This window comes from Oncorhynchus mykiss, chromosome 9 (assembly GCF_057628025.1).
Source record: "Oncorhynchus mykiss isolate SJ-2025 chromosome 9, ASM5762802v1, whole genome shotgun sequence".
NCBI classification, from domain to species: domain Eukaryota; kingdom Metazoa; phylum Chordata; class Actinopteri; order Salmoniformes; family Salmonidae; genus Oncorhynchus; species Oncorhynchus mykiss.
Genome location: NC_143030.1, coordinates 17,198,207 through 17,211,658, shown reverse-complemented (window position 1 = coordinate 17,211,658; position 13,452 = coordinate 17,198,207). Strand labels below are relative to the sequence as shown.

General features: G+C 43.8%; 1 protein-coding gene across 1 annotated transcript; it reads left to right on the top strand.

Moving 5' to 3' along the window:
* Window positions 1-3,089: 3,089 nt before the first annotated feature.
* On the top strand, window positions 3,090-11,213 carry LOC110531554 (uncharacterized). The gene is made up of 7 exons (XM_090183571.1): window positions 3,090-3,873; window positions 4,406-4,566; window positions 5,471-6,943; window positions 7,061-7,297; window positions 7,370-7,594; window positions 7,770-7,836; window positions 7,932-11,213. Exons 1-7 carry the CDS (start codon window positions 3,702-3,704, stop codon window positions 9,086-9,088), a joined length of 3,492 nt encoding a protein of 1,163 aa, XP_090039697.1. The 5' UTR covers window positions 3,090-3,701; the 3' UTR covers window positions 9,089-11,213.
* The last annotated feature ends 2,239 nt before the right edge of the window (window positions 11,214-13,452 follow it).

Here is a 13,452-nt window from a genome sequence, read left to right as displayed (position 1 = left end):
GTTCTCTAAAGCATTTATCAACAGTATCTACTGGATATTAATTGCTTAAACAGTAGCCTGCATTAAATCTGCATTCGGCTATACACTCACACAGCTAATTATCAAAGCTTTGTGAAATAATAAAAGCACACCCGTGGGACTTTTGACAATGTGCATCACAGTCCACAACATTAGTTTAGATTTACAGCTGAGGGACGGGGCTGGGGAAATGTCGCCCCTTTCCAATTAATGAATGTTGAATGCCAACACTTCATCTTATAATCCACCGACAGGGCAGTTTCTCAGACATTTAAAACATGTATTTTTCTATATTTTCAATAGACCACTAACTCAAGTTGAACTGGAAGTGGTGGCTGACTGGAAGAGGTGGTTGTCTGGAAGTGGTGGCTGACTGGAAGAGGTGGCTGACTGGAAGAGGTGGCTGACTGGAAGAGGTGGCTGACTGGAAGAGGTGGCTGACTGGAAGAGGTGGCTGACTGGAAGAGGTGGCTGACTGGAAGAGGTGGCTGACTGGAAGAGGTGGCTGACTGGAAGAGGTGGCTGACTGGAAGTGGTGGCTGACTGGAAGAGGTGGCTGACTGGAAGAGGTGGCTGACTGGAAGAGGTGGCTGACTGGAAGAGGTGGCTGACTGGAAGAGGTGGCTGACTGGAAGAGGTGGCTGACTGGAAGTGGTGGCTGACTGGAAGAGGTGGCTGACTGGAAGAGGTGGCTGACTGGAAGAGGTGGCTGACTGGAAGAGGTGGCTGACTGGAAGAGGTGGTTGTCTGGAAGTGGTGGCTGCAGCTATGATCCATGTTGTGTCTAAAACCGTTTCCAGAATCCCGGTGAAGGGTCCTGGCTGACCCACCCTTCAATGTTCCTGGTAGCCTAATGCAGAATAAGAACAATGCATCTCCCACTAGTGGCCAAGACATGAAAAGCAGAAAAGTCCCATGAGTTCGCCGGTGGGATTTAGACATATTTAGAGGAAACGGAGGGCTGAACGGAGAAGGGCCGGACAAGACGGGGCTGTACTGGAGCGGGTCGAGAGCTTCAAGTTTCTTAGTGTCCGCATCTCTAAGGACCTGTCATGGTCCAAACACACCAACACAGTCGGGAAAAGGGCAAGACAATGCCTCTTCCCTGTAAGGAGGCTGAAAAAACTTGGCATGGGCCCACAGATCCTTAAAAAGTTCAATAGCAGCACCATTGAGAGCATCTGGACTGGCTGCAGCACCGCTTGGTATGGCAACTGCTTGGCATTCGACCGCAAGGTGCTAGAGAACTCCCTGCCATCCAGGACCTCTATACCAGGTGGTGTCAGAAGGCCCAAAAAATTGCCAAGGACTCTGGCCACCCTAGTCATAGACTGTTCTCTCTGCTACTGCATGGCAAGCAGTACCAGTCAGGATGCTCTCGATTGTGCAGCTGTATAACTTTTTGAAGATCTGAGGACCCATGACAAATCTTTTCAGTCTCTTGAAGGGGAATAGGCGTTGTCGTGCCCTCTTCACAACTGTCTTGGTGTATTTGGACCATGACAGTTTGTTGTTGATGTGGACACCAAGGACTTGAGGCTCTCAACCTGATCCACTACAGCCCCCGTCGATGAGAATGGGAGCGTGCTCGGTCCTACTTTCTCTGTAGTCCACAATCATCTCCTTTGTCTTGATCATGTTTACAAAGGATGTGACAATTATAGTTGGATTTTGATTTGATTGATCAAATGAAATTGTATTTCGTGCCTATCCATATGTAACATATTTTTTTGTGAAAGATGTCTAGACTAGCTATTAGTGGAACTAGATGTTTGTGCTGGTTAACCACTGACCTGAACTATAGACTGAAAGGAACATGAGACACATTTCCAGTTCAATAGTGTTAATCAGTCATACGTTGCATTACGTCTGTTGGCAGGGGTTACAAAGATACAGCAGTGGCAATTATCACAAAGAAATACATAAGGGAGAATAACAAGATCTCATGGCAAACATAGGAGTTAACAGTTGCAATGTTATCATGCACTAAAATGTTTAATTCCTGTTTTTTATAGGGCAGGAATACGACCCTTCATTTGAAAAGATAGTCAATGTCCGTGTGAAAAAATGATATTAGCATAATCATAAAATCCCCATCAAAATCTGTCGGTTAATGCTAGAGATATCATTTTTTTTGCATGGGCTAAGTCTCAATCCGCCGATGTCGGCCTTCTGCATCTGCGGTGAAAGGTAGCAGAGCTACAGAGGTGTTTGTCAGACCAGGAGACAACATGAAATTTGGTCTTCTCACGAAAATGTCTCTCGCGTCCGAATGGTTTGGGATACAAACTATTATGACTCCTCTATGGAAAGATGAGACACTCACAAACACATATATATATATTTATATACACAATATAGATAGGACAGATAATTCAAAACAAACTTCCTTTTGATTTCTTTTTTGACTATCCTTTTTCCATGTATGAATCTGTTATTCAATGTGTTTCTATGGGATAATAGCAGTATATTTCATCCCAAAAACGTTTCAATCTATGTTTTATACCTACGGGATGGTAAATCTAATGGCTAAATGATCCTCGGTATTACCAAATCATTCAATATGTTAGATAAGTAGAAACCCAGCCCCGGGCCCTTAGACTCCAGGGGGTTAACTGACTTGCCTAGTTAAATAAAGGTTCAATAAAAAATGTAATGCTTGGTGGGGTTGTGCAACGCAAATGACTGTAAGAAGCCTACATACAGAGTGGAATTCACAAATACAATAGGGAAAAAAATCATAATATAAGGCCTACAGTCCGTGCTCCCAAATACTGGAAAAGGTGTGATTCATTAGGTTACATAATCACCACATTAACCCCACGCTGCTATGAACATAAATTATGCAATTATATGGCCATTAGATAACTCACCGAATGGCATATTTATATAGTGGAATAAGCATAAATCATATTTACTTTCTATTTTGCAGCTCAAGCGGTTATTCTATCCAATGTTCTTCTGTCTTTATAGCATCATTCTGACATAAGTCATTTGCTGAAGGCCCAAGCCAATACTACGCCATCTACTGGTATAACGTTGATATCGAATGCCGTTGTAAAACGAGCTCTAGACTTTTCTGTTGGAAATGAAACCGAAAGTTGCAAAGCAACTAACGTAGCCTAGAGTTGCTTGAGTGGCTAGCTAACTTCGACTAGCTACTTTCGGTTCATGTCCTTTGCAGATGCCACATTCCTGACTATAAAAAATATATATAACCGAGTAAAGGGAGATGTAAAGTACGAATTGAACGTGTAAATGTAAATTCATAGTCGTAACATATGGTTTGTACGTTTACTGATCTACTTTAAGCGTTACGTTTCATGTTTCACCCATGGCGACCTAACAATTTACGTATGGACAATCAACTTACACCGGCTGAAAATACGCCTACCTATACGATTCCTCTCAAAAATGCCGCACGTCCACAGACATTGATTTGGGATGGTCTGGACGGACTTAATCTGAACCAATAATAGACGTATATATTTCCGGCCAACTCAAGGCCAGGGCGGACAATATCTAAAGTTCATCAAGTAAATCTGATTTAAAAATAATAATAATAGGAATCGGTGTGTGCATGGGGATATGTTGGCAGCAGTGTAGTCTATATTCTCCTCGATCGACTAACTTGCTATTTCTATTAGGGTCAACGACAAATAATAGCCAGGCTACTTTATAATATGGACGTTTTCAAATACCCTGTTTTCTTCGAGTGTCAGACTCTGGACCCACCACAGAAAAATATGATAAAAAGGTACTTTGGAATTAAACGTAAATCCGGTGGCGGAGATTGTGGACCAGTAGAATCAGTTGGTGACAAAGTCTACAAGATCGCATTTATTGACCAGACAGGTATGAAAATGTTTAGGCTAAGGGATTGAAAATTGAGTGTTTTTCTACCATGTAACCTAGTCTTGCCAAACTCGTTTCATAACTGAACGTTTGTTTTTCAACATCAACATCCGCTTATGCGGACAGGCAAAAATGTATTACTTTGGCTTTTCATTATATCGATTCATTCTACAGTACTTTATCAATCTAAAAAAGAAGAAACATGTTGTTGTAATAACTTTTAAGATGAATTATTAACTTTAAAGATGTACCTACAGTATAGTACTTTAGAGATTATAGCACAACTCCTCTAGCCTATGTAGCCTTTAACTCTTCAAATCCTGGACTAAATGCTAAATGCTTACTTTTATTTATTTACTTATTTAACCTTTATTTAACTAGGCAAGTCAGTTAAGAACAAATTCTTATTTACAATGATGGCCTACGCTACACTTACTAAATAGTAAAACGTGTTGTTATTATCATTGTTGGTATTGTTATTACTACAACTACATGACAACAACAACTCATTATGAGTCTGTAACTCTTCCAGTCCAGGAGAGGGTACTTCAAAAACCTAATCATGTTTTGGAGATGCCTGGAGGACCTCTCTTCCTCACTCTGAGAGACAGCCTGGAGCCTCCACCCACAACAACCTCCCCAGTCAGCAGTCAGGAGCCGCCACCCACAACAACCTCCCCAGTCAGCAGTCAGGTGAGGCCAGACTATATAGACACACCTATACAGTGAGTCACATATCACCATGACCACAATGCACTTTTGTTGTATTTGCACTGTTATCCCACACTTGGACGTTTGCCAGTTTGTGAGGTATAAATGTATGGTTCTGTAATGTTGAGGGAATATAGTCATTTTAACTAAATATAACCATGTTAAAGTAAACTGAAAAATACCAACCTAGTCGCTTTAATGTAGAATCCTCAGATTTCCCACAATCAGCTGGACGGATTACCTTTTAATAATAAATCCATAAACCTACTTAAGTAGAAAAGTAATAAAGTATTGTATTCATTATCACAGTGTAATTACCCTGCAAATACTTACTTGTAAGGCAATAAAGATAATCAAAGACAATAACCACCCGAGCCACTGCCTGTTCACCCCGCTATCATCCAGAAGGCGAGGTCAGTACAGGTGCATCAAAGCAGGGGCAGAAAGACTGAAGAACAGCTTCTATCTCAAGGCCATCAGACTGCTAAACAGCAATCACTAACTCAGAGAGGCTGCTGCCTACATGGAGACCCTATCACTGGCCACTTTAACAAATGGATCACTAGTCAGTTTAAACAATACCTCTTTAATAATGTTGACATATCTTACATTACTCATATGTGTATATACTGTATTTTATACCATCTATTGCACCTTACCTATGCTGCTCAGCCATCGCTCATCCATATATATATGTCCATATTCTCATTCGCCTCTTTTAGATTTGTGTGTATTAGGTAGTTGTTGGGAAATTGTTAGATTACTTGTTAGATATTACTGCACTGTCGGAACAAGAAGCACAAGCATTTCACTACACTCGCATTAACATCTGCTAACCATGTGTATGTGACCAATACAATTTGATTTGATTGTTTTCCAAATCTAGAGTCACCACTCCCTCCCGGTCGAGACATCTCCACCTGGTGGTCAAGAACATGTACTCCATCGTCTGAGCACAGGGAAGCAGGAGAAGATCAGCACCACCTGTCATCTGGGACAGGTCCAGCTCCTTCTTCTAGGTGAAGTGATAGAGAAGGATCTAGGTGAGGTTGTTCCAGGGGTGAGGGTGACGCGCCTTGACTCAGCTCAGCTGGTCCTGCATGGCTACGCAAATGAAGTCCAGACAGCCAGAAAGTTGGTTACGGATAAGATCTCTCTGGTGCTGAAGCGGGTGGTGCCTGAGGTGTCCCCCCACCTCCTGTCCTTCCTGAGGGATGAGTATGGGAGGCCTGGGAACCTGAGCAGTCTGCTGGGGTTGGGACACGATGTGGAGGTAGAGCTGGGGGACACAGAGCTCCGTCTGTTCTCCCTCTCCTCTGGGAAACTGGACCAGGCTGAGAAGGATCTGCTGAGGGAGTTTGGGGAGGAGAAGATTGACGTGCCCAAAGGTGCCCTTCTGGCTGAACTGAAATCTACATTTGAGACGAAGGTGAAGGAGATGAACCAGAGCAGATGCAGGGTGGTGGCCAGATATGGTCCTGGGTGTAGAGTGCAGCTGCTGGGCCACATGAAGGAGGTTCAGGAGCTGAGGGAGGAGATTGGGGCCTTTCTGATACACAGTGTAAGAGTCATGAGACACCATCAACAGAATCAGGATGGCATGGTCAGCGAAGCAGGAACCGGATTAATACGGGAGGAGATGGTCGCAGCCACCAGCTACCGCCTCCGTCTGGGACTGCAGGTAGTGGTGTGTCAAGGTGACATCACCAAGGAACAGGCGGACGCACTGGTGAATGCAGCCAATGAGGACCTTGATCATGCTGGGGGCGTGGCTGCAGCTCTGAGCCGGGCGGGGGGGCCTGAGGTACAGCGGGCCAGCAGGGATTTGGTTAGGCAGATAGGGAGAGTGCCCACAGGTACAGTGGTAGAGACTACAGGAGGGAATCTGCCTTGTAAGATGCTGCTGCATGCAGTGGGACCAGTAGGGGGCAGCGTAGGTGGGAATGAGCGCCCTCTGCTGGAGAAGACAGTAAAGTCAGTCCTGGATCTGGCAGAGATCATGGAACTCCAGACCCTGGCCATGCCCTGCATCAGCTCGGGGATATTCGGTGTTCCTCTGAAGGTGTGTTCTGAGGCCATAGTCTCTGCAGTGAGGGACTTTGGGAGGAAACAGCACATCCTTACCAAGGTCACTCTGATTGATGTGAGTGGAGAGGCAGTGAGAGCTATGCAGGTGGCCTGTGATAGGCTGTTACAGGGGAAGAGGGAGTTTCCTGGATGGGAGGTAGAGTCCAGCACCACCACTACCACTACACATGCTCCTCAGAGAGACACCACTGCTGCCTCCGCCAGGGGAACAGCTGCTCCAGAGGTCTGTGTCCAGGTGGAGATCATCCAGGGAACCATAGAGAAACAGGAGGTGAGAGAGAGACACACTGACATGGCCACAGCCTTGATTCAACAACATTCTGTGAATTAGGTTGACTTCATACTGACTCAATGTTCTCTCTTTTTTTCCATCTCTTTTTCTCTGAAGGTGGATGCCCTGGTGTCCCCCATGGTTGGCAGTGACCCTCTCTCCTCCCGAGTGGGCAATGTCTTGTTGGATGCAGCTGGACCGGCGCTGATGACAGCATTTCTGAGGGAATCAGGGGGACGGACTGCACCTGGTGAGAACGTTCTGGTGGAGGGATTGTCTGGTCTCAGCTCTGGCCGTGTCTTCTTCCTCAGATGTGCACACTGGGACAACAACCCCCAAGGACCAGCAGTACAGGTGTGTCCCTTTATGTGTGTGTGTTGTGACCATTGATCCTCCATTAACCCTTGACCTCCGGTCCTCTCTCAGGCTCTGAGGCAGGGTGTGAGGAAAATTCTGACCTCTTGTGAGAACCGGGGCTTCCGTTCCGTTGCCTTCCCTGTAGTTGGAACTGGTGTGGTTCTCCAGTTCCCTCACAACGTGGTAACACAGGTTCTGCTAGAAGAGATCCGTAGGTATGAGCAGAACCGAGCGAGCAGAACCCCTTTCCTTGTCCGCATCATTGTCCATCCAAATGACAGAGATTCTACCAAGGTGAGCAGAGACCTTTGAAAAAAGGCTCACTCAATGCATTGGGGAAAAATCGTTTAACTTCACTATTTCAGCCAGCCATTCAATAATACTGTCATACATCCATAATTATAGTTTTTTTTCAATAATAACAGTTACAGTCCTTCATAGCAGTTGTATTGTTTGTTCTAATCTACAGGCTTTTCAGACTGCCCAGAATGCTTTGCATCTCAGAGGGTTTGTATTAGGCACTCGACCAGAGCAAGGTGAGTTACAACACTTCACCCCCACCTTTAAATCAAATACATTATTACGATATGATTGATCCATTTCAAGTTATAATTCTGAACCCTCCCTATAGACATCAGGATTGTGCTGCTGGGGAAAACCGGAGGAGGTAAAAGCAGTGCTGGAAACACCATCTTCGGACAAGATGATGTGTTCCTCGTAGACAGTTCCTCCACCTCCTCAACACAGAAATGTAAAGCTCATACCAAGAACATCAAAGGGAGAAACATCACCCTGATTGACACACCTGGATTCTTTGACACTGACATCCCTGAAGAGGAGCTGAAACCTAAAATAGTTAAATGTATAACAGAGTGTGCTCCAGGACCGCATGCCTTTCTCATTGTACTGAAAGTGGAACGGTACACAGTCCACGAGAACGAAGCCGTAGCGAAAATCGAGACGTATTTTTCACCAGAGGCCTTCAAATATGCTACAGTCCTCTTCACTCATGGTGACCAGCTCAATGGTTTGACCGTTGAGAAGTTTGTCCAACAGAATGCTGAACTGAACAAGCTTGTGGAGAAATGTGGAGGCCGCTGTCACGTCATCGACAACAAATACTGGAACACCAATCAGCAGGGTCCGTACAGCAACCAGTACCAAGTAGCAGAGTTACTCAACACCATAGAGAAGATGGTGAGAGATAACGGAGGAGAGTTCTACACCAACGAGATGCTCCAAGAGGCAGAGAGATTAATACAAGCAGAGATAGAGGGTCTTAGGAAGGAGTTAAAAGGCCAGATGTCAGAGGAAGAGATGAGAAAACAAGCCAAGAAAAGAGCGAGGAAGAAACTCCTGATCAAATTGTCAGGGATAGCAACAGGTGCAGTGATAGGAGCTCTATTTGGCGTAATACTGGCGATAATGATTCCACTCTCACTCGCTACACAACCATTGATCAATTTAGTCAAAAGTCATATAGCAGCTTCAATGACAATAGGGCCAGCAGCTGTGGCAGAGGTAGCAGGACCAGTACTTACACTAGAGTCAGGGGTGGGAGTGGGTTCAGGGATAGGTGCAGGGGTAGGCATAGCTGCAGGAGTTGTCGTTGGGATGGCAGCAGCAGCAGGAGGAGTAAGAGGAGGGATAGTAGGAGCTACTGCAGCAGAGGAGGCAGAGACAGTACAGGAGGCAGCAGAGGAAGCAGCCAATGCTGTCTTCGAGGATGCTAAGCGTCTTTATCGCAAAGCAGAAAACCTTTTCATACCTTTCAATAACTCTAAATAGATGATATATACCTGAAACCATTGATTGATGGCAACGTGTGTTTCAACATCTGACTAATAACTATGTAGACACCAGTCAGTTCTATACCACTGTAGAATAGCTGCTTGTCCAACATAGCTGCTTGTCAAAATGTTTAAAAATATATATATTTTGCATCTATTTTTCATTTTTATAGTTTTGTAAAAATCAAGGGATATATATTGCAAATAGTAATGTGGCCGTCCTGAAAATGTGTCAGCTGGGTATTGACATTCAAAAGGCTGATTTTATAGTTCGAGGAACATAATTGAATTTAATATGATGTTTTTTCCATGTCGGATCGTGTTCGCATATGAAGTGGCTATATGTTGGGAGTAAAAGTGAAAATTTCAAACAATACCTATAGAGTTATATGGTTTGAACCTTAGAATGTCTTAGAAATCAAAACGGTAATGGGCTGCATGATGCGACTATAGGCAATTGATGATTTTAGAAAGTCGCAAAAAAACTTGGCGCTTTGTTCCTTGCCTGATCACATTTTCTCCCATCAGACTAATCTCAGTTTAATCTGTCTTTACCCAAATGTAAAATGACTTTAGATTTAGAATAGCCCTTTATCAATTGGGCAGGAACAGGGGCAGGGGGGAAATAAATGTAATCTGTATGCACTCGAATAGCGAATGGGGGCCACTTCCTGCTATTCCGGTTATTTCACTCCACACAACAACCACTGTTTGAGGGGAATGCTGCCTCTTGCTGCACGACAGGTGATATTCTGCCTAAACTCTGAATACTATGGGCTCTCCAACCCTGTTCCTGCAGCTACCCAGTGGGCTCTCCAACCCTTTTCCTGCAGCTACCCGGTGCTTAATTTGGGGAACCAAGTTAAATCTGTTAAGAACATTGATAGTAACATGTTTTAACAACGAAATATATTTAATTAGACTGTTTACAGCCCCTCTCTCTGTGCGTGCTCAAGAACGGAATGATGGGGAGAGGGGAAGAGACGGAAACGCACGGTGGTGAGATATTCTGTAGCTAATCGTAATGCGTAAGCCTATTAATCATGAAGAAAGGGGAAAAAAACGATTACTAGGATATTCAAAATCCTGTACACATTCCCTTTAATTGTTGGCTAACTCTGAATTCGTATAGGATAGACCAGTTATGTCCATCTGTTTTAAAATGCTATTCTGTCATGCATAATATGTGGTAGGCTATGTATAACAGCACAAACATTATTTTAATTCACGTTTCTTTTTCAGGCTTGGGCTCAGATATAGGTTTATATGTATGCATAAGCTCTAATAGCATAAGGTTGTTGTTTAATTCGTCATCACCTTAGATAGCGCTGTCCATTTCATTGTGTTAGGCTTTGAAACAACATCCATGTTTTCCATTCAGTTTCAACCTGTCATTGAACTTCTTTCTTCAAAGTGATCAATCACAGTGAGATGAGTTTTTCAAACATGTGGGATTCTGTGTTTTACATTATAGACAATACCATATATATGATTAAATATTATCTGATGTTGGCTGTGTGAGGTATCTGCATTTGTGCACTTGAGCATCATCATGAGATTAAACAACTGCTTGCTACATCTACTTGCCCGTTTGTGTGTGTGACAAGAACTGAGTAACATGGTGTGACCTGCATGTTGCAAAACTGTAGACAACAGCCCAGCAGATGCTTTGTCCTTGTGTTTGTATGTGACAATATTGAGCACATGGTGTGACTTGCTGTATCTTACAAAGTTGTGGTTAAGCAGGCATAGAGAGGGGTGGTCATCACGAGGTTTAACTGAGATGGAAAAATACTGAACAACACAATAGCAGGAACTGAGCAACTGTTATAACTAAGGCGGGATACCAGAACAGTAGGAATCTATACATCGACGGAGGGAGGACTCCAAGAAGCACCAAGAGGCGGGGACCAGCCTGAGCGCCTGCGATAGGCTGAGCAAGTCTAAACCACGCTCAGCCTCTACTGTGATAGACATAGTTCCAACCCGTCTGTTGGCCTATCACAGTATAAGAACAGCTGTCAGCTCCCTGTTCTGCCCTGCGTGGTATTACAGTGAGCCCGTTTATACGAAAGTTGCATTTGCCATTTATTGCTTAGCTAATAAAAGTACATAGAGTACAATCAGTGACTCAGTGTTATAACTTGTTCTGTTACCAGATTCGAATTGACGCAACCCTAACAAAGCACATACTGTTTTGATGTGTTTGATGTGATTTTTTGATTGTATTTGCATTGATGTCAGAGTGATTAGAGGAACAATAGAGCGATCTGATGATTGTTAGCGAGTTGGGTACTACCAACATATTGCTATGGGTACTACCAACGTATTGCTATGGGTACTACCAACGTTTTTTTTTTTTTATTTTTTATTTTTTTTAACCTTTATTTAACCAGGCAAGTCAGTTAAGAACAAATTCTTATTTTCAATGACGGCCTGGGAACAGTGGGTTAACTGCCTGTTCAGGGGCAGAACGACAGATTTGTACCATGTCAGCTCGGGGGTTTGAACTCGCAACCTTCCGGTTACTAGTCCAACGCTCTAGTCCAACTAGTCCAACGCTCTAACCACTAGGCTACCCTGCCGCCCCAGGGGAGAGCAATACGTTGGTAGTATTGCTATGGGTACTACCAACGTATTGCTATGGGAACTACCAACGTATTGCTATGGGTACTACCAACGTATTGCTATGGGTACTACCAACGTATTGCTATGGGAACTACCAACTAATTGCTATGGGTACTACCAACGTATTGCTATGGGTACTACCAACGTATTGCTATGGGTACTACCAACACATTGCTATGGGAACTACCAACATATTGCTATGGGTACTACCAACACATTGCTATGGGTACTACCAACGTATTGCTATGGGAACTACCAACATATTGCTATGGGTACTACCAACGTATTGCTATGGGAACTACCAACGTATTGCTATGGGTACTACCAACACATTGCTATGGGTACTACCAACATATTGCTATGGGTACTACCAACGTATTGCTATGGGAACTACCAACGTATTGCTATGGGAACTACCAACATATTGCTATGGGTACTACCAACACATTGCTATGGGTACCTACCAACATATTGCTATGGGTACTACCAACGTATTGCTATGGGAACTACCAACGTATTGCTATGGGAACTACCAACGTATTGCTATGGGAACTACCAACATATTGCTATGGGTACTACCAACACATTGCTATGGGAACTACCAACATATTGCTATGGGAACTACCAACGTATTGCTATGGGAACTACCAACGTATTGCTATGGGAACTACCAACGTATTGCTATGGGTACTACCAACACATTGCTATGGGAACTACCAACACATTGCTATGGGAACTACCAACATATTGCTAAGGGAACTACCAACATATTGCTATGGGTACTAAATAAAATAAAATCAAATTTTATTTGTCACATACACATGGTTAGCAGATGTTAATGCGAGTGTAGCGAAATGCTTGTGCTTCTAGTTCCGACAATGCAGTAATAACCAACAAGTAATCTAACTAACAATTCCAAAACTACTGTCTTGTACACAGTGTAAGGGGATAAAGAATATGTACATAAGGATATATGAATGAGTGATGGTACAGAGCAGCATAGGCAAGAGACAGTAGATGGTATCGAGTACAGTATATACATATGAGATGAGTATGTAAACAAAGTGGCATAGTTGATACATGTATTACATAAGGATACAGTCGATGATATAGAGTACAGTATATACGTATGCATATGAGATGAATAATGTAGGGTAAGTAACATTATATAAGGTAGAATTGTTTAAAGTGGCTAGTGATATATTTACATCATTTCCCATCAATTCCCATTATTAAAGTGGCTGGAGTTGAGTAGGTGTCAGTGTGTTGGCAGCAGCCACTCAATGTTAGTGGTGGCTGTTTAACAGTCTGATGGCCTTGAGATAGAAGCTGTTTTTCAGTCTCTCGGTCCCAGCTTTGATGCACCTGTACTGACCTCGCCTTCTGGATGATAGCGGGGTGAACAGGCAGTGGCTCGGGTGGTTGATGTCCTTGATGATCTTTATGGCCTTCCTGTGACATCGGGTGGTGTAGGTGTCCTGGAGGGCAGGTAGTTTGCCCCCGGTGATGCGTTGTGCAGACCTCACTACCCTCTGGAGAGCCTTACGGTTGAGGGCGGAGCAGTTGCCGTACCAGGCGGTGATACAGCCCGCCAGGATGCTCTCGATTGTGCATCTGTAGAAGTTTGTGAGTGCTTTTGGTGACAAGCCGAATTTCTTCAGCCTCCTGAGGTTGAAGAGGCGCTGCTGCGCCTTCTTCACAATGCTGTCTGTGTGAGTGGACCAATTCAGTTTG

Bases quoted from the DNA above. Each gene is read 5' to 3' on its own strand.
- LOC110531554 (XM_090183571.1), top strand. From the start codon at position 3,702: ATGGACGTTTTCAAATACCCTGTTTTCTTCGAGTGTCAGACTCTGGAC. The intron at 7,298-7,369 runs GTGTGTCCCTTT...GTCCTCTCTCAG, and splicing joins CCCAAGGACCAGCAGTACAG to GCTCTGAGGCAGGGTGTGAG. The intron at 7,595-7,769 runs GTGAGCAGAGAC...TCTAATCTACAG, and splicing joins ATGACAGAGATTCTACCAAG to GCTTTTCAGACTGCCCAGAA.